The sequence below is a fragment of the Pongo abelii genome, chromosome 13 (assembly GCF_028885655.2).
Source record: "Pongo abelii isolate AG06213 chromosome 13, NHGRI_mPonAbe1-v2.0_pri, whole genome shotgun sequence".
Classification (NCBI taxonomy): Eukaryota; Metazoa; Chordata; class Mammalia; order Primates; family Hominidae; genus Pongo; species Pongo abelii.
The window spans coordinates 43431554-43452573 of record NC_071998.2 but is presented as its reverse complement, the minus strand read 5'-3'; the positions used below and the strand labels follow the sequence as shown (position 1 = coordinate 43452573).

The following is a 21020-nucleotide window of genomic DNA, read 5'->3' as shown; positions in this document are numbered from 1 at the left end:
ACATCTTCTTAAACGGTATTGATTTAAGTAACGTATTTTGTGATTTTTAAAAGCCACTTTGGGCCATTTTTTCCTCTTGGCCTTCAAGTTGTAACAATGGCAGGAAGATGTAGCATGGGTTGAGTCATGCACCAGATCGTTCCCCTTTATTAGCTTATCATAGGGCACATTGCGAATAAAGGTGCAAGCGGCTGCTCAGCCTGTCTCCTACCTTGGTTTGGGGACTCCAGGCTTTCCAGGCAATCCCATTGCACTGATACAGCTTCTGGATGCCTTCTTCAAAATGGAAGAGTCCCTTTAATTCCAGAGTGCAGTTCTTTGGAAATGAGGGCAACTGGTCCTTTGGGAAGGAAAGGCAATTTAGCAATTTAGAATTGGCTTAAGGAAAGTTGCTCACACATTCACCTCCTTTGGCTCTTCATTTGTTGGGAAGCACTTGTGTTGGGTAAACTATCCCCCCAACCTTGGAGGCTATTTTGTGAATTAAGTGTGTTTATGGCCCAGCAAACAACTTGTTATAAGGTGAGTAAGAAGGAACAAAGATTTTCATACCTGTCTGGGGAAGTGTGAGTCAGTTGTGGATTCCACCTTATCTGCTTGAGGCAGTTCTGCCACTTTGATTGTCTTTTGTGGCTGACTAATGATGGATACTTTGGCCTTCCTTTTGTGAGTTGGGAAACTGTCATCCTCCAGTTTCAAGGAAACTATCCCATGATACTTGAGGAAACCAACAATCAACAACAATAAGGAAAAAACAAACATCAAAATAGCAAACAAAAAAATGAGCAATTCAAAAATTCAGTCAAAGCAAAAAGGTAAGAGGATTTGTTTCTCTGAACACCCAAGCGTCTAATTTCAAAACAATTTTTTGAGAGAAATGTATACATATAAAAAATATAAAATAATAGCTTCATTAAATACTTGCATCCATAAATATAAGAAATTTAGCAATTCTGTGCCTACACTTACATTATAGATGATGTCTGTTCCATTTCTATAAACAGAGGACGGACGGACCTGAAATTGACAGAGAACAAAACATGAACAGAATTGGATTGACTAATAACTAGTAATAGGGTAAAACCACCAAGTAAGATCTTGCTAATGTCTGAACAATTACAAAACATATGTATCTTAAGATTTTCCATGCCCAAATCATTGGAATTTCAAAAATCACTAGGCCTAATCAGAATTTGTGATTGTTGTGTGGATTCACACATATACAGTTCCAGTCAGGGAAAAAATACATCTTTATTTTTTGGTATATCTATAATACACAGGTCCAAGAACACACACACACACACACACACACACACACACACACACTCACACACACATGCGTGCACATATGAGAGTATGCAATGGTTAGAATGCTGTGTTAATGAGGTCAAAGCCATGGCTTCCACACCCAATTGCATCATTTCATCTCACTCTATTTCAGGGTCATGGACCATTCCCTATTTGTCTTGGTCACAAAAGGAATCAAAGCAGAAATCATATGGATGAATCAGCATATCTATCACCTCAGTACAATTAAAGAAGCAAGGCAGCCTCAAGATCTTTGCATACAGAAGGCACTGCATAACTGTGCAAAGAACCATGGCCCCCACTCACTATGAGAATCAAAACAGCTTCTTCAGTGTTTCAGAATACTTATTAACATCTTCTGATCCTTTTAATATGTATTTTGCACATCATTTCCCAGAAGGTCCCCATCCTTACTGTTTTGCCATTCCCACGGGTCCTAAGCTTCCTTTGAGAAAGATCTGTAGAATCAAAGCCCTGCAGGGTGTCTCCCCTGGTGACTGCTAGCTGCATGGAAGATGGAAGAGGTCTTCTTTCCAGATGAAAGGAACCAGAAGTGGTGGATGAGGAAGACCCTGGGGGCAGCAGACGCCAAATGCCCTTCTCCCATGTGCTGTGCTTGCTTTGGTTGGAGGAATATGAAGGATGGCATTGTCCTGGAGGCATGCAAGATGGCAGGCGGTCAGTTCATTTTACACAAGCAGATAAGGTATCACATTGACACAGCTCCTGGAGCAGCTTGTCATTAAACCTAGATGGATGGTTTTCCCACCAGATGTTCCCTTTTTGCCATTTGCCAGAAACTCCTTTACTCTTCATCAGTTTACATCCAGGAAAGCTGTGCCCGTCTGCACATCTATTGAGTGATTATAAAGTCATGAAATCAATTTCATAAACCCCAAATGAAAATCACTGTTATGATTTTATTATCATATCATATACTGGGGGGAAAGTCTCACTTCTCTTATTATAGTATTCCCCAATATAAAAGTTTATTCACTGATCAAGCATTATTCCACAAGCACTTTAAAGTAATCATTTCCTAGAGGTAGAAACTGGAATTGTTTAAAGATGTCATAGAATTAAATAGTATTTATAAAACTTTTCTCTTAGTTGCTACAGAACAAAGACCCAGTAAATCTTAATAGAGCGGCTCCTATTGGAAACCTCACCAATTAGTATTTCTGGGAAGGCATAAAAAATTTGAGGGCAAAACCCTTGTCTGGGTATTTTATATTTCATATATAAGGTGTGTATATCATGTATTTTGTGTACTTCATGTGACCAGAAAATTCTACTGGAAAAGAAATAAATTTGGTGAGGAAAGGTAGTGGGGAGAGATGTTGCGGAAACAAGGATATTATAAAGAAAAGAGGGAAGGTCCCATTTTTTTTATAGAGTAAGAAAGAGAAGAGAAGATAATAGATTCCAGGCAAGAAAAAAAATATGGACCATAGGGCATGACTGGTATAAAAATGGGAGTGTAAGATTGAGTATGGTACGAACACTTGTCAAATGCTAAAAAGACAAATAACTAAAAGGCATTTGGCGGAAAAAAATCAGAGCACCAAAGAGTCTGGCTGGTCTTTATTTTGTTTAGTTCACAGGTTGTTCTTTAGCATAGACAATCCAGGACCTGTTTGGCGCTGCCATCCAAAGTCATTCATTAATATTCTCCAGCTGCTCCCAAATTCCCAAGCCAGCTGCATCTTTCACATCTATTTTTCTCCAATTCCTTCCTCTCTTAGAATTTTCCTGGTCACACTACAGTGGGGGCTCAGATTTTAGGCATTAAGAGTGCTCTTTAACAGAGAAAGATAATTACAGCTCTACAGACTCTGGGGAAAATAATTGTCGATAGATTCTCACCAACACTGTTGCCCCCTCGGTGAGAACAACAAACGGGTAGGAAAAAAACAACTACGGCACTGACTTGTTGCTTTTCTCAAGTGATCGTTCTTAGCAGGAGGAAAACCACATGAAGCAGAAACCAGAATAAAGGGCCTACATCACGACTGAGGGTGCTTTCTTGACAAGAAATTAAGCATTTTGATTTGAAGGTGTTATCAAGCACATTGGCTGTTGAAGGCAAGAGCTACAGCGCCAGGACCGCTCCTGATTTCAAGATGAGGATCAAAAGAATACCTCCTTTTGAGTCCAAAATTTTCACTGCAGCTTTTGTCTTTGTGCCAAGAACTGCATTCACAGGGGAGTTCAGAATTACTTCAAAGACCTCATCATCTTCCTCTAATCCGTCATAGGTAATTGCTATATTCCACATCTTAGTTGACATTCCTACAAGAAGTAAACATTTTAATTACTCTTTAATTGCTATTTCAATCACCTAGGTGTCAGAGAAATATATTAATTAACATGTCTACAGCTAGACTGCAGTAGCCCGAGTGAGCTATTGTACTGCTACCAACTCACTGAAGTCCTGCTGTTCTCCCAAATAACATGAAAAGACCACATTTGTTCCTGGACAATGATGATTCCGTTTAAATGCAAACACTGTAACAAAAAAGTAAGCTGCAGTATGCAAGGGATAAAAAAGAATGGTTATTAGATGAGATCCAAGACTTAATTATTTTCCCAACCTGTCCCTTCTCTTCTTAAGAATAAATAAGTATTGCAATCTCAAAATCTTAATAGTTTAAAAAATCTTAAGCTGTTGATGCAGACAGAAGTGATTATTGGATGGTACTTCATGCTATTCATGGAACCCTTGAAATGATTGATTTCTTAATCATTTCTAAAGACAGCTGCCTGCATCGGCTTCCCCACTTCCTGAGATCTTTCTAGCCCACAAATGCTTTTTCTGATGATGTAATACTCAGTAGTTTGATATCCTCCTAGAGAGAATTTATGGGCTGGGGGTTCTAGAAATAAAGCCAATTTTTTCCCTCTTTCTGGCTGCCTCTATTCATGAAGTTACAGTCAAGCTTGGTTCACAGTAACTTTGTGAACTTAATATTATACAAAACAGTTTTGACATTACAAACATATCCCAGCCATCCTGTCAACACCAAGATTGGAAACAAAGCAACCCCAGATACACAAAATATTAAGACTGCAAGAAGAAACTTCTGAGATGATCTCATCCTGACCAGTTTCTATGATGTGGATCATAGGATATCCCCTGAGTTTATTTAGAAGAACAAGTGGTGGAAGGAAGTAAAGGGAATACTTTTAAGTGGAGAAAGAAGGCTCAAGTTTAAGAGGAATAAACACAGTAAACTTATGATTTAACTTTTCTTAGCTAAGTTGGAAAAGCTTACTCTACCATTTGCTCATTGGCTATTTGAGTGCTTTTACTCCTTTAGGCCCCTCTATATAATACAGTTAAACTTTTAAAAAAGTCTTCTCTTAAAAATATAACTCTTGGCCGGGTGCAGTGGTAAACAACTGTAATCCCAGCACTTTGGGAGGCCAAGGCGGGCAGGTCACTTTAGCTCAGGAGTTTGAGACCAGCCTGGCCAACAGAGCAAAACCCCGTCTCTACAATAAAACAAAAACAAAAACAAAAATTAGGTGGGCATGGTGGCACATGCCTGTGATCCCAACTACTCAGGAGGCTGAGGTGGGAGGATGGCTTGAGCCCAGAAGGTCAACCAGCCTGGGCAACAGAGTGAGACCTTGTCCCCATCTCCAAAAAACGACTCTTTTATCTTGCAGATTGCCTTCTACAGACTTATACCTCTCAACTGTCTATCTATATGGTGGCCTCTTTCTTGAAGGTATGCCTCACATAGATCTCATGATCTAATCAGTCTCTTCAATCCTCAACAGAAGTCAATGGAAAGGTGAAGCTATCCACTTCTTCTACTTTTGGCTGGCTGCACTTAGAGGGGAAAAAATTAGGTGTATTTGGAATAAATGTATTTTATTAAAAAACAGGCTGACAGCTAATTTATTAAGTTTTCAGTACTGAGTTCTTAAATCAATTAGGTTCACAGTCTTTGCAAAAGCAGAAGTTGAAGCATCTAGTATGTATAATAATACCATACAATTCCCATCTCATGGATGGATAAATCAATACATCAAAATATATATTTTGTACTTATGATATGCTTATCTTTGCATTAGATGCTATGGAGAATACCAGAGGTGTAACATAAGCCAAACCCTGATCTAAAGGAGCTTAAAATCTTTTGGAGGAGACAGAAGCAAAACCAGAAAAGTCAAATAATTATTGAAAGCTATGTATGTTTACCTACTAAAAGATACAGAATAGATTGTAGAGGCTATATAAATGTGGGCTTTAGAAGTGAAAGGATTAGGAGGGAGGAAACAGGAAAACAACATAAGTAAAGACAGGAAGATAGCAAAGTAGAGGTCTTGACTCGGGAAAGGTGAGTGAATTAGCTGGCTGGAATAGAGAGGTTACATGGGTGGACAGGAGGCCATAAGGCTGCAAAGATTATTTGTAGCCAGACTGCAGAGAGCCCTGGGCACCTGGCCACATTCAGACTTTACAACACAGGCAACAGGGAAGGTTCTTGAACAAAGAAGTGACATGCTGAAAGTGGATTAGCAAAATGAACCTGAGAGTGTTATGTGAGAAAGTCTGGAGATCCAGGCAGATAGACAGATAGGCTAGAAGTTTGGAGACCACATAGACAGCTGCTGTAATACAACTGGCATGAAAAGATAAGAGGTGGTCAATGAAGAAAGCATATGAATAATATGATTATTAGTATTTGGAGGACTGTTCTGACCCTCAAAGACCATAAAGTTAAGGATTATGTAAATAAAATCCAATACAAAAAAATATTTCCAACTCCCAACCGACTCTCTTATTTTAAGGTTAATTTTTTTAAATTATAGTACCCCCCAAACAAACAAACAAACACAAAAAACAAAGAACAAAAAACTTAAGGTTTTTGTTGGACCTTACAGAGTAGAACCAGATGGTTAGGGGTTACAGAAAATATCTTTTGAGTTTCATTTAAGTGCTTCTGATTTGTTTGTGTGCATTCCAACTTGGTTTCTATGCCTTCCAGGTGTGCACAGAGAACTAACTCTTTAGGTTAATGAGATTGGAAGTAAAAACTTTATCATTTTTTCCCTTCCTCTTTCACTTTCAAGGTGCAAAGTATTTGCTAAGTCCCTGAGACATACAAGCATTTTCAGAAGGCTTGGACTGGCTCCCTGTTCCCACAAAACAAAAGGTGCTGAAGAGAAAAGAGAGGTGTCATTTTATGCAGACATATTCCACTTTACAGGGTAGGTGAGTTCCTGGATGTTTTCCTGCAAAGCAGATTTCTCTATTGAAAGATATTTTCTCAATATTTTTTAGTAAATGCCACATTAAAGATCTGTTCCCTTGGAAAACATTTTGACTCTAAGGAATGATGAAGTATCAATTAAGAATGCTGCAAGCCTTTCAATAATGCATATTTTAAAGGAAAACAATCATTTTCTTAGGAGTATTTTTATATCCACTCAAGACTAGTCACAATAGCTGAATGCAAAGTAGTTAGGGTTTGCTTTTGTTTGTTTGGTATTTTTTTGGTTTGGTAGCATAGTTGCAACTTCAAGGCAAGCTTCCTTCCAGCTACCACGTAAGAGTTCTCAAACCTTATGGCATCCCACTGTCTTCGGTTTTTCACTCTGTTTCTTCACCCAATCATGGAAGCTGCCGTTTTAAAAGAAACAAATTGATTTCCCTCGGTAAAAGGGGTGGATATGGGGATGAGGACACCAGACCCAGAAGAGGCAAGGATTAACAAGATAGGAGTAAATATTTACTGGACCTGTGGACATGGAGAACTTCAAAATTCTCTAAAGCAAGATTTCAGTTTGTAAAACTACTTCTGGGTTAATAAATTCTAAAACAATGAACAGCCAATTGTTTTCTTCTTAAGTTATAAGATATGCTTATATTATTTCTTAAATTGTCTAAATAGTATCTAAAATCATAAGATTTTTTAGAGCCCCCAGAAGTCATTAGTATCTACTCAAAACAGCATGTCAGCTCTTCTAGACAAATGGGTATTTATCTTATCCAGTGGAATCTCCAAGAGATAGATTTCAGAGTCTCTTGTAGTGTGACACATTCTAGCTCCTATCAGTCCAAACAGAGCACCTGATGGGCTCCTGAAACCTACTAGCAGCCAGAATTACTCCTGATCTTGTAGCAAACAGACCTCAAATTACGAAGATGACATATGGCAAAGACTCAAGAAATGGAAAAGTTGGAACTGCCTTAACATGAAGTAGGAAGGGACATAGTGCAAATCATCTCACCATTTCATTGTAGGGATTGTTGGGTTGGCCGCAAGAGCCTGTACCAGTGTGGGAGTAAACAGCACATAAATAACAGGAATCTTTCCCATATGTAAAAGGATCTCTTCCCACAAAAGGAGGTCAGCCGGAAGAACCAGTTTATCTGAGTTAGAATGTTAAATATCACAGGAAGGAGACCAAAAACAAAATACAGATTTTCGCATGTCGAAGTGAAGGTTCACTGTTACAGGCTGAATTGCATTTCTAAAAAATTCACGTCCTCACTTTCAGTACCTCTGAATGTGACCTTATTTGGAACTAGGGTAATTACAGGTGTAATTAGTTAATGTGAGGTCATACTGGAATAAGGTGGGCTCCTCATCCATTATGACTGGTATTGTATAAAAAGGGGGACTTGGCTGGGCACAGTGGCTCATGCCTGTAATCCCAGCACTTTGGGAGGCTGGGGCAGGCAGATCACAAAGTCAGGAGTTCGAGACCAGTCTGGCCAATATGGTGAAACCCCGTCTCTACTAAAAATACAAAAAAAATTAGCCAGGTGTGGTGGTGTGCGCCTGTAGTCCCAGCTACTCGGGAGGCCAAGGCAGGATAATTGCTTGAACCCGGGAGGCGGAGGTTGCAGTGAGCTGAGATTTCACCACTGCACTCCAGCCTGGGTGACGCAGCGTGACTCCATCTCAAAAAAAAAAAAAAGGGGCAGGGACTTTATAACACAGACATGCACACAAGGAGAATACTACATGAAGATGAAAGCAGAGATGCGGGTGAGGCAGCAGACACTAAGAATGCCGGCGTTTGCCACCCAGCCACCAGAAGCATGGAAGAGAGGCATGGAATCGATTCAGAAGTAATCCTTCATGCTGACAGCTTGATCTTGGACCTCTAGCCTCCAGAACTGAGACACTCGATGTCTCTGTTTCAAGCTACCCAGTGTTTGATGCCGTGTTATGACAGCCTTAAGAAACTAACACAGTCCTCAAGCATCATGCTACTTGCAGTGAACTGCAGAGAGCCATTTCTTTTCTGTGTTTGACATTAAGATAGGCAATTTTGAGGGGGTGCTGATACTTAGGCCATTTTCTTTTGCCTTTGCTCTACCCTTTATGAGTTAGTGGCAGATGATGTCAAGAGTTCACACTTAGAGGAGTGTTCTCAGTGTGCAGAACATCTCCTTGGCCGGAAAGCACAAAGCCACAGTCCTGTCTGCTTCTCCAGGCCCATTGTATTTGCCGCTCCCAAGCCCCCACATTTGATTCAGATCCATCTCAAACCCCAGGGAAATAGAGTGGCATGCAGTGAGTGAGGCAGAGCTACCTGTCCCATCCACAGAAGCCAGGAAAAGATGGCCAGGCTCCAGCCTCAGCTTTAGGCACAGTTCCCCAAAGGTGTGTTGGTGCTTTTGTGTTAGTCCTTCATCCTGGAGTTTTCTTCTTCATCTAAATGCTAAAATACTGCCTCCCCTGGGAAGTCTTCCAAGATTTCTCTTAGCCCAAACAACAGCTCATCTTTTGGGTCCCAGTGCACTATCAGTGAGTGTTTTCTTGCCTGTGTTTCTCACACAATGGAACACACTTGAGAGCAAGTACCAGCCTTTTTTATTTCCACTTGCACCTAGCAAAATTTTTCCACAAATTTAAAACAAAATAAGTGCTACTTAACTAAATAATAATTTCCCCTGTAATCTCCTAATACCAACCTATTCCATGAGGGACCATTTAGAAATGCCCTTTAGGAATCCATATAAACATAACATTCTGAAAATTTTCATAAAAAATCTGAGGCAATTAAACTATAACAGTTTTGTGTTAGAATTTCAAATAATTTCTAAATGACTATTTTTTCTGGATTGTCTTGGATGTTTGCTTTGATATCTCATATTTATTATAATCTTTCTTCTCATTTGAAATCAAAATTCACTTGTTATAAAAAAAAAAAAAATAAGGGCAAAACCTCAAATCCAAACACCTCTCTTTTAGAGTGGGGTGGTATGGCTCCCTGAGGAGTTTCTAGTTGGCCAAAGTTGTGTAATATTCTGTCTTCTCTACAATCTCCAGACATGCCTACAAAATAAAACAAAACACATAAAACAAACTGCAGACACAAAATGTACCTGGGTCAAACTGAATCAGTTTAGATGGAGTCACGGTGAAATCTTTTCCAACTGTAGCTGACACTTGGTTGACCTTAGGAGGGAAAAAAAAATCTTTTTAAAATAAAAATAAATATTCTACAATAGAGAAACAGCTATTCTCCCTCATACCAGACTAAACTCATGCTCTTAAATCTGTTTTTAATATTAAGTAGGGTTTTTTTTTTTTAAATTATATAAGCCATTTGGGATCCAGGCAACATGGATTTTCCTTAAAGTTGACTTTTTGCTAGGCTAATATCAATGGAAAGGAAAGCTTTTGTTTTGTTTGGTTTTTCCTTTATAAATGATTTAGTTATTGAAGAAAGGAACATGAATTTTAAACTATATTTTTGTCTTTGTTGCAAGCACAATTTTATTACCTTCCTTCTACCTCAATTTGGTTTTAAAATAGTCCCTCAAAAGAAAAGGAGGGAGAAAATTGATGAGGAGAAGAAAAAGCAGGTACCCCCGACAACCCGTGTGATGATCTGTCAGCTAGCTTGGAGGTATCCTGCAAGCTCCAGGGCACTGAAAGCCTTTAGACTAGATTAACTCAAACACATCTGGTTCATTTTCCTGTCTGGATGAAACCATCACTCTTCACAAACATGAAAGGAGAGTTTTGTGGAACTGGCAGACCTGGTGAACAGCCAGACAAAGGAAATCCACACCCAAAACCAAGGACTTTCAAGGACCCCGTCAAGTAGGTGTTTTAAAACAACAACAAAAATGCCCTAGTCTAAGGAGACTATTGATACACCCCTGCTTCTCAGCTCCAGCCCCAAGGCTAAAAACCAAAGAGGCGATGTTAGTGCTCTGAAGTCATGGCCTTGAATTCCACCCAAAGGGTGCCCAAACACATGTTAAGAAGTGTCCTTGAGCCGGCACGGTGGCTCACGCCTGTAATCCCAGCACTCTGGGAGGCAGAGGTGGGTGGATCACTTGAGGTCAGGAGTTCAAGACCAACCTGGCCAACATGGTGAAACCCCATCTCTACCAAAAACAAAACAATTGGCCAGGCATGGTGGCGGCCGCCTGTAATCCCAGCTCCTGGGGAGGCTGAGGCAGGATAATAGCTTGAACTTGGGAGGTAGAGGTTGCAGTGAGCCGAGATGGTGCCATTGCACTCCAGCCCGGGTGACAGAGTGAGATTCCATCTCAAAAAAACAAAAAAAAGTGTCTTTGGCTGATTTGAAAAATAAGTCATCAAACGAGAACCGTGTGCAAGCACAACAGGCAGCTGTTACTTGTGCATATTTTTTAGATGTTTAAGACGGTCAGGAATGTGGGATAATACATTTCTGTACCTTCTTACAAAAGAATGAAGTGCATAATGAAAAGCTGAACAATTCCTACTTCTATGGTCTCAGACAATATGTCCATTTCAAATCAAAGGCCCCCTCATATATCAACTGATTAGCAGTGGAAACATTTTGCTGGAAAAGGGTAGTACCTTCCTAAGCTTCCATTTGCTCTTTGTCTACAATGCCAAGGCTCCTCCGGAACCACCTTTCATTGTGAAAAGGCAGCCCATTGTACACCTGTACCCACCATATGCTGGAAGTTGCATTTCCCTGCATGGTTCTTGCACGTCCAATTACCTAGTATTTACTACCACTGAGTTTACAGAATCCTATGTGGGAAAAGGAATGGTCTGAGGCAAGGTGGTTGGAGAAATCAGTCAGGTGAAGGTGCACAATTCAAACCAGGGCAATCCACACAGGGTGAAAGCACCACCTCTTTCCCTGCTCCCAGTCAAGCAGCCAAGCTCTAGTGTAAGGCTGTAGGTTGTGCTCAGGGTAGAGTTGTCCTGAAAGACTCTGGGACTGTGCTTGATGAAGGCCTGCACACTCAGCTGGCAGGTTTGTTGTGCACTTTCAGCATAAATAAGCATAAAGTTCCATGTAACACCATGCCTGTTCTTTCTACCTGGCAAGGTGAATGGTGGCGTGGCCCAAAACTCCAGCCTAGAGCATATGGTGCTTTCTGTGGAGGACTGGAGGATTATTAGAAAACCATCCAGGCAGATTCTTCCTTATTCCATAAGCAATCTTCTGGAAAACTATAGGGCATGCCAAGTTTTCTTCTGTCTTAACAACAAAAAAGTAACCAACACATCTAGGAAAAAGAACCTGTGTCCACTGGAAAGATAAATACTGAGCCTGGATATGGTCAAATTTATGTTTCCAGGCTTCTGAGGGTGATTTGAATTCATTATTAAATTGAGACTTAACAGAAATGGCCTTTTCCCCAGAAGCTAATACCAGTGTCTTTTTCATCAGATGGCGGGGGGATGGCGTGGGGGGGAGTCTTTACAGCTCATTCTCCATCATTAGTGTGTACAACTGTTTAATGCTCTCATTCTCTTGAAGTGCTCTTGTTATAATGACTCCTAAAAAAAAATTCTTCAATTCTAGAAGCCATAGGTTGTGCTTCATGGGTCACATCAATGAAAAGAAATAGCAAGTTGACTGATCTAGAAGTGGTTAACTGAAAATTCTTCATATTTCAGGGTGCCTGTATTAGTATATGCTCTCTTAATTTTGTATGGCTTGGACAACTCTTAAGATAGATGGGTTTAAGCTGCCTATTTGCCTCATCAACTGAGCCCATGGGAAGTGACTGAGGTGCATACTAAGAGAAAGCCTGTTGGGACTGAAATTTGCTCTGGGTACCCCACAGAATGTCTTGCATACAACGTCTCTTTTTTTTTTTTTTTTTTTTTTGCCTTGTTACGGTCTTTATTGATGTAGCAGGATAATCTTTTTTGAAATAGTATCTGCTGTGTATTTTATTCCCCCAAATTATAATTTTCCCAAACTCTCAACCTTCCAAAGTTTGTGCATACATTTCAATGGAGGCAGAGTTGAAGAAGCACAGAAGTCAAAGTGAGCTCAATTGATTAAAATAGTGCTTTGCATGTTTCCAATCTTTTTTTTTTTTTTTCTTTTTCTTTTATTATTATTATTATTATTATTATACTTTAGGTTTTATGGTACATGTGCACAATGTGCAGGTAAGTTACATATGTATACATGTGCCATGCTGGTACGCTGCACCCACCAACTCGTCATCTAGCATTAGGTATATCTCCCAATGCTATCCCTCCCCCCTCCCCCCACCCCACAACAGTCCCCAAAGTGTGATGTTCCCCTTCCTGTGTCCATGTGTTCTCATTGTTCAATTCCCACCTATGAGTGAGAATATGCGGTGTTTGGTTTTTTGTTCTTGCGATAGTTTACTGAGAATGATGATTTCCAATTTCATCCATGTCCCTACAAAGGACGTGAACTCATCATTTTTTATGGCTGCATAGTATTCCATGGTGTATATGTGCCACATTTTCTTAATCCAGTCTATCATTGTTGGACATTTGGGTTGGTTCCAAGTCTTTGCTATTGTGAATAATGCGGCAATAAACATACGTGTGCATGTGTCTTTATAGCAGCATGATTTATAGTCCTTTGGGTATATACCCAGTAATGGGATGGCTGGGTCGAATGGAATTTCTAGTTCTAGATCCCTGAGGAATCGCCACACTGACTTCCACAAGGGTTGAACTAGTTTACAGTCCCACCAACAGTGTAAAAGTGTTCCTATTTCTCCACATCCTCTCCAGCACCTGTTGTTTCCTGACTTTTTAATGATTGCCATTCTAACTGGTGTGAGATGGTATCTCATTGTGGTTTTGATTTGCATTTCTCTGATGGCCAGTGATGGTGAGCATTTTTTCATGTGTTTTTTGGCTGCATAAATGTCTTCTTTTGAGAAGTGTCTGTTCATGTCCTTCGCCCACTTTTTGATGGGGTTGTTTGTTTTTTTCTTGTAAATTTTACAACGTCTCTTTCTAAAGCAGAGTTCAGCCCAAGTTCACAAGTTGAATATAGCTCCCTGTGAAATAAAACCTCAAAGTCTAAAGAGTTTATAGAAACAAATAACAGCTTTCAAAATTAAAAACGGATTTTAAAAATTAATATCTCAGCCAGGCAAGGTGGCTCACGCTTGTAATCCCAGCACTTTCGAAGGCCAAGGTGGATGGATCGCCTGAGGTGAGGAGTTCGAGACCAGCCTGGCCAACATGGTGAAACCCCATCTCCACTAAAAATACAAAAATTAGTGGGGTGTGGTGGCAGGTGCCTGTAATCCCAGCTACTTGGGAGCCTGAGGCAGGAGAATCACTTGAACCTGGGAGGCGGAGGTTGCTGTGAGCCGAGATTTTGCCATTGCACTCCAGCCTGGGCGACAAGAGCGAGACTTTGTCTCAAAATAACAATAATAATAATAATAATAATAATAATAATAATGTCTCTTGTGCTAGCTTCAGCAACACATACACTAAAAAATCATATCTCAGAGTTTATGAACCTAGATGATGGATGGAGGGCCAAGGAGGTTTTGTGCTTAGAATCCTCAGAATAGTGGGATCTCCCTGCAATTTGAAATTTCCTTGGTCACTCTGAATTTTTCTAAAAAAAATATAATGAAAGACACCAACGAGCAACATAAGTTTTAGCTTGATAATTTACATTTCAGAGTCGTTACCTTTATACCCACAAAGGCCGAGTCCATGGAATATCCCCTTCTGATAATTTCCAAGGGCAACACACCCACATTCTCACAGACTTCATATTCGGTCTGTGACCATTCAATATGAGACCACTTCAGTTCCAAACTGTGCATGAAAGGAAAAGAGAAATCATGAGAATGCATAGTATATGCCTATAGGGATTCTCCGCTGAGTGGACTGAGTGGAAAAAGGTGGTTGATCAACCTACACCAGTGATGGAAATTCCTTAGACTTACTTGACACATTTTAGTTCACAAAGAATTTATACTAATGTTATCTCATTTGACCCTTACAACAACCCTGTAAGGTAGACAGAGCAAGGATTAGAATTCCATTTTACAAATGAAGAATCTAAGGTTAAAAGGCTGCTGAATGTCCCACAGATATTTACAGCTAAAAGGGGACTCAATCTTGAATGTTTCGAAGGGAAAGGAACCAGCAGTTGTTAAGTTCAAGCAGACATTCCTTTTTGGAAAAGACACTGATAGGAAGTCTTCTATCTTATCATTTAGATAAGGATAATTGGTACAACAAGAACAATTCCAGACAGAGATATTCTCTGAACTTGGGTTCAGTTTAATAACAAAATATTTTTGAGGACGTGCTTGGGAATTAAAATGTACAGGTGTTTCATAAGTGTTATTTGTTTCTCTTTCTGTGCATAAAAAAAGGACTCTACTGGTATGAGGCTTGGATGCAACTATATAACTAAATAAACCTGATAAATAGAGGATAGTCTTTCTTTCTACAATATATTTAGTGAGTCCAACATTTGGTGGAAATTGTCTTCTTTAATCTTCATCTAGAGAGGAACATTTTTTTTCAAAAACAAACAAACAAGCTTCAGAGAGGTTAAGTAACTAACTTAAAGGCAAAAAGTCATGACAAAGCTAATAGCAGAGATGAAATTCAAGCACAAATCTAATGCCAAATCTTCCATCCATCCTCTACCATTTCTCTCCCCAACTGAAGTTCTTTGCAACTCTTTTGTGAGCTCAAGCAGCGCAACACGGTTTTATCTTTACCCAGAAACATTTTCCTTTTTGAGGTCTTGCCTTTTTTTTTGCCATCTGTAACCTTACTATAGAGCAGGATAAAGACACAAGCAACCTTCACTACAATTGTTAACTGCACCTCCATTGTTTTCTATTCAGTTGCCTTTTATTCTAGATTTACAAAATCCTTAGTGGTTGCCTTACTTGTACTTCCCAAACCTCTAGTCAGATTCAGACTCTTTCCTCTCAACTTTTAAGTTTATTATAATTTCTTTCTTTTTTTGTGGAACTAGAAATTCTGGGTACTACCATATGGAACATGTGTTCACACATTTTACACACTCTCCAGGCTTTCCTGGGGCCATTCATATTAGGGAGGAAGTTTGTCTTCAAATAATCACTGTGTCCACACTGATCATGTGTCAAAGTCATGTTCTATGGATTAAGCTCACCAGCCAGATAAACTCAACAGTGTAGGTTCATAGCTGAGCATCATGGGCTGGGGGCAAGGGTAGGGTGAGAGCATGGAATTATTACAGGGGCTCATGAATCTATATAAACATACATGTTTATTCAATCAGATTTAAAATTTATTGTCTGAGTTTATTGCTACTTCATATTAATAAAATTTTAAACAAGAAAAGAGGATCCTTGCATTAAAAAAATATTGGAAACTTCATGGGTCTCTGATGCAACTGAATTTAAATCTTGCATGAAACAGATCAAGAAGCAGAAATAAATGATTACGATAATCCCTCTTTTTCACAATTTGCTTTCTGAAGTTTTCAGTTACTTGTGGTCAACCGTGATCTGAAAATATTAAGTGAAAAATCCCAGAAACAAATAATTCATAAGTTTTAAACATCACGCTGTTCTGAGTAGTGTGATGAAATCTCACATCATCCCCTGCTCTTCCACTCGGGGCAAGAATCATCCCTTTGTCCAGCACATCCACACAGTAGACGCTACCTGCCCATTAGTCACTCTGTAGCTGGCTTGGTTATCAGATTGACTGCCACAGTGTCACAGTGCTTGTGTTCAAGTCACTCTAATTTTACGTAATCATGGCCCCAAAGTGCAAGAGTAGTGATGCTGGCATCCCATGATAGATGTTCTATTTTATTAGTTATTAATCTCTTACTGTGCCTAGCTTGTACATTAAACTTTATCCTAGTGATATATGTGCAGTATAGGAAAAAGCATAGTGTACATAGGGTTCAATACTATTTGCACTTTCAGACATCCACTGGAGGTCTTAGAACATATCTCCCACAGATAGGAGGGATTAGTGTGTGCCTAAAGAATTACAAGATAACAAACAACAAGGATATCATAAATGCCAATAGAAATATGTTGCAAGGAATCCCACAAGGATCCAGGTGAATGAGAAAGAAAAAAAAAGTCAGCAAGATGGATTAGGGGAAAAGAGAGAAAGATGAAATGGGAAGGAAAGGAGGACAGTGGGAAAGACTGAAACAAATACATTTGCATGGATTTCAGCCATCAATAGGGTTCAAATGAGTTTCAATGTCCAATCCTTCTGAAAATTCATCCATTGCTAATGCTAACCATGACAAGTAAAAATCTGTCAATGCCATTCTGTAGATCCTGGTGACCTCAAGGCGAAAAGCTAAATGCAATTTGATTTCTGATCTAAATCCAGAAGGGAAACATTCAGATGGCTGTTCAGCTTCAAGGTATAAAGGGTCTTACTGTTTGGGAATGTGCATGCATTTCCCTGATGCACCATTTGAATGCTGCATAATGCTTATAGGTCAGGGTTGTCATTACACAATGCTCTATTTTATTTTCTTAAAATTATTTGCTACAAATAATAAAGAGCTATTGAAAAGCCGTGAAATTTAAGCCGGGCTATATATTTTTGAGAAAAATATCTAAATAGCAAAGCACCTGCATACCCACAGAATATGTACAATATATGTTTTGAATGGTTTTTTTTTTTTTTGCTTTTTGCAATACTGTATTTGAGAAGATCTTTCTACGCTGAGACTGTGATTGCTTAAACTGTACACAAACACTTGGAAGAAAAATAAGAGATGTAGTCAATCACTTGGGAATTTTTCCTGCAAGAAGCCACACAGCTATATGCCTGGTATCACGTAAATGTCCAGATCCAGGAGCCCATGAGAGAAATTTGTAAAGTTCTAGATGTGTAGGTGTCATGTAGATAATGATTGGTTCATATCTTCCCATCTTAACAGTGCTTCCAGTTTCCTGTCACCATTGAGTGAAGCTCATTTTACGGTCAGAACTGTATGCCATGCACACATTTTATGTGTAACCCATGTGGCAATCACTTCAAGTCATTTAGCAGGAGGGGAAAACTCCCTAAGTCTCTAAGTCAGGCTTTCCCAACCATTTTGGACCAGACAATTCTTTGCTGCGGGAGGCTGTCCTGTGTGGGAATGATGTTTAGCAGCATCCCTGTCCTCCTCGCATTAGATGTAGTAGCACCACTTCCCTCTAGTCACGACAACCAAAACTGTTTCCGGACCTTGACAAATGCTCCTTGGGAGAAAAGTCACCCCCACTTGAGAACTTCTTCCATATGTGGTTTTAATGTGTTCATCACAATAGAAAAAGCTGGTTCACCGAGAGACAGAGGTTGCAGTGAGCCGAGATCACGCCACTGCACTCCAGCCTGGGTGGCAGAGCAAGACTCCGTCTCAACAAAAAAAAAAAAAAAAAAAAAAAAAAAAAGAAAGCAAAAGCTGGTTCAATGTGAAGACGAATTCAGATCCCTGAAAACCACTGTTGTAAGTGGAAGACATGGCACGGAGCAGTGGAAATAAAATTGGATTTGAACTTGTGAGGCTTCAGGTCCCTCTGTCACTCACCAGCTCTAAACAGTCAGGTAAAGGAAATGTTGTTTAAACACCCAATTTAAAATCACAATGTCTTTCCCAAACACAGCACTTCTGATCCCCCTTCTCCTGGTCAAGTTTTTCTTTTTTCCAGAGCATGTACCACATACAGCAAGCATACTATCACATTGATTTAGATCCTATGTATGCTCCAAGGAAGCACAGGTCTTTGGTTCATTGTGATAACCCAGGTGTCTTGTAGAGCATCTAAAACATGGTGAGTGCTCATTAAATGTCTGTTAACTGAATGAATGAATCTTGTATATCCCACTGTCTCCTGAGCTAAGTTGACCATTGATATGGTTTGGCTGTATTCCCACATGTTGAATTGTCGCTCATCTTGAATTGTAGCTCTCATAATTCCCACATGTTGTGGGAGGGACCTGGTGGGAGATAATTGAATCATGGGGGTGGTTTCCACCATACTGTTCTTGTGGTAGTGAATAAGTCTCACGAGATCTGATGACTTTATAAGGGGTTCCCCTTTTTACCTGGCTCTCATTCTCTCTTGCTGCCACCATGTAAGACTTGCCTTTTGCCTTCCGCCATGCTTGTGAGTCCTCCCCAACTATTTGGAACTATGAGTTCATTAAACCTCTTTTTCTTTCTAAATTACCCAGTCTCAGGTATGTCTTTATCAGCAGTGTGAAAACAGACTAATACAACCAACGAAAATATTTGTCTCCCCAACCTTACTAACATCATCTTTCACACACTTGGAAAAAAATGCTAGGCTAGATGATCCTCACATGTTTTCTCTAGCCCTGACTTATTCTGGATTCTTTGACTATTGTTAGGTTTTATTAGCATAGAGAGAAAGATGGCATTGATAAATGAGCATTCTAACATAATTCATAATTTCTTAAAACATATGTATGCTATTTTCTAAGGCATGCATGTAATTCTTAACATTTGGCATTTTCTGGAGATGGTATTAATTGCCACCACTGGGAAGAGGATGGTGCTGGACTTCAGCTGAGAGAGGCCTGGGGTGCTGCTGAATGTTCTGCAGTGCCCAGGAGACTCCCCTGTGACACCAAATGGTCTGTCTCAAAATGCCTATAGTGCCAATGTTGAGACACCCTGTCCTGGAGTAATAAATATGTTCTTTCTGATATTTTATTTTCCAGCTATTTGATTCATTTATGAAGAAACAAGAAGCTGAAAGAAATACCTGGAGTTAAATCACCGGTTTAGGAATTGGGGCATTAATCCAGGTTAACAAGAGTCTGTGAAAAAGATATTTAGCCTGTCTATGCCTCAGTTTCCTTGCTTCCTATAATAATGTAATTATTACAAAGTGCAATAATGATAAGTCTGTACTTCAAAGGGGTTAAGTGAACCTTCGTGAATTCTTGTTAAGTATTTTGAGCTTCTCAGCAAAAGGTTTACAGAAGCTAAAATTGTGATTAAATTACTACCCTTATAACTATATCTTCATTTATAATCAAGTAGCATGTGACAAGAATTCCCGAAAATGTTAAAAAATATTTTTCAAGTATCCAATCTAAGACTTATCAATTCAAAGATGATGCTATTAAACTCCATAATCGAATGCTGTGAACACCTGTGTTTTCATTTTTCTCTTTTTCTCTTGATAATGGGGAAACAGTGTTTAGCCAAGAGGCAGCATAGTGAGTACCCAAAACAAGTGCTTTAGAATCAAGCACACCTTGTAACCACTGATTAGTGTGTGATTTAGTGTGTGATTACGGTCAGTTACTCAGTCTCTCTGGGCCTCGGTTTTCATTATCTTAAAAATGAGGAGAATTACACTTATGTCAAATGATTAAAATTAAAATTAGTTAATATGTATAAAGCACCTGTACACAGTGGGTGCTTAATAAGTGCTATTTTCCTTCCCTTCCTCTGTGCTTTCCTAAGATCTAGTCTGAAGACAAAAACCTTAACTCCTGGCTTGCAGGTAATGTACAGGTATTAGCTAGCCAAACACCTTCCCCTATCTGGTGTTTCATAAAAGCTGCTAAACATCGCAAAGTTTGCCTGATGGAAATTCCTTTTATTCTTCTGTCCCTTCTCTTTTAAAGCCAAAAATGGACAACAGAACAGTTAGAATGTGAGTTGCCAGAGGGAGGCGAAGAATCAGAGTGCAGAACCGGAGAAACAGTCACTGAGTTACCGAGGACTTCTGCATTCAACATTGCTTTTGAAGTTCACTTTTCTCCAGTGGGCACAAGAAAGAGGTCTATGTGGAAGCTGTATTAGGAAAACAACTTTGGTCAGAAGTTGGCCACATTCTGTGGTCCACAAAAGCGCTTTTCATGAATGATGTGGGTCCTGTGTAATTTAGTTTGGGGCTTCTGTGGATCATCTTGGAGATTCAACTTGGACTAGAAAACAGGCACAAGCTTGAGGGGGTGCAGCCAAGGGGTGAGGCAATAAGATGAGCACTCACTTAGGTCTGGAGGTCAGGGTTCATTCTCCAGTGACTTCAGGATAATTACTTAAAAGCCTTGAGCTTCATTTCCTTATCCTCAGAGGATTGTGTTTTGCAGATAAAATTAGACAATTCATGAAAACACCTAGCACAGTGCCTGAAATGTAGGCATTTAGCTAAATCTAAATCTTTATGCAAATTTCCATGGATATCAGCATTATAAAATAATTTCTATTTACAATAAAGTGACTCCCAGATGTATTCCATGAAAAACTTGTTCCCCGAGCTATTCTGCCTGTGTGTGGGGTGGCAGGTAGAGAGAGGTGATTCTATAGCCCAGTTGGGTTGAGATTTGCTGCCTAGGCTTCATTTCTGAGAGATTCCCAATCCACACGCACATCTCGATGATTCTAGGATGTGATGCAGTTAAACAAGCATGCAAGCTAGCTAGCTGGCAATAATTTGATGAAGCTCATGAAACAAGCATTTC

At 39.6% G+C, this 21020-nt stretch overlaps 1 protein-coding gene across 15 annotated transcripts in view; it reads right to left on the bottom strand.

The window, feature by feature from the left end:
* The window catches only part of FREM1 (FRAS1 related extracellular matrix 1), a 271959-nt gene that overhangs the window by 24119 nt on the left and 226820 nt on the right, over positions 1 to 21020 (bottom strand). For 13 of the 15 annotated variants that reach the window (XM_054519857.2, XM_054519849.2, XM_054519847.2 and 10 more), the window contains 7 exons: positions 14228 to 14357; positions 9665 to 9737; positions 3451 to 3600; positions 1723 to 1961; positions 970 to 1017; positions 553 to 717; positions 212 to 340 (listed from right to left, as the gene is read on the bottom strand). In XM_054519857.2, the coding sequence (XP_054375832.2) occupies positions 212 to 340; positions 553 to 717; positions 970 to 1017; positions 1723 to 1961; positions 3451 to 3600; positions 9665 to 9737; positions 14228 to 14357 (934 nt within the window). Of the gene's footprint in view, positions 1 to 211; positions 341 to 552; positions 718 to 969; positions 1018 to 1722; positions 2162 to 3450; positions 3601 to 9664; positions 9738 to 14227; positions 14358 to 21020 lie in introns of those variants that run through there. The other 2 variants (XM_054519856.2, XM_054519860.2) reach the window with 2 other exon arrangements.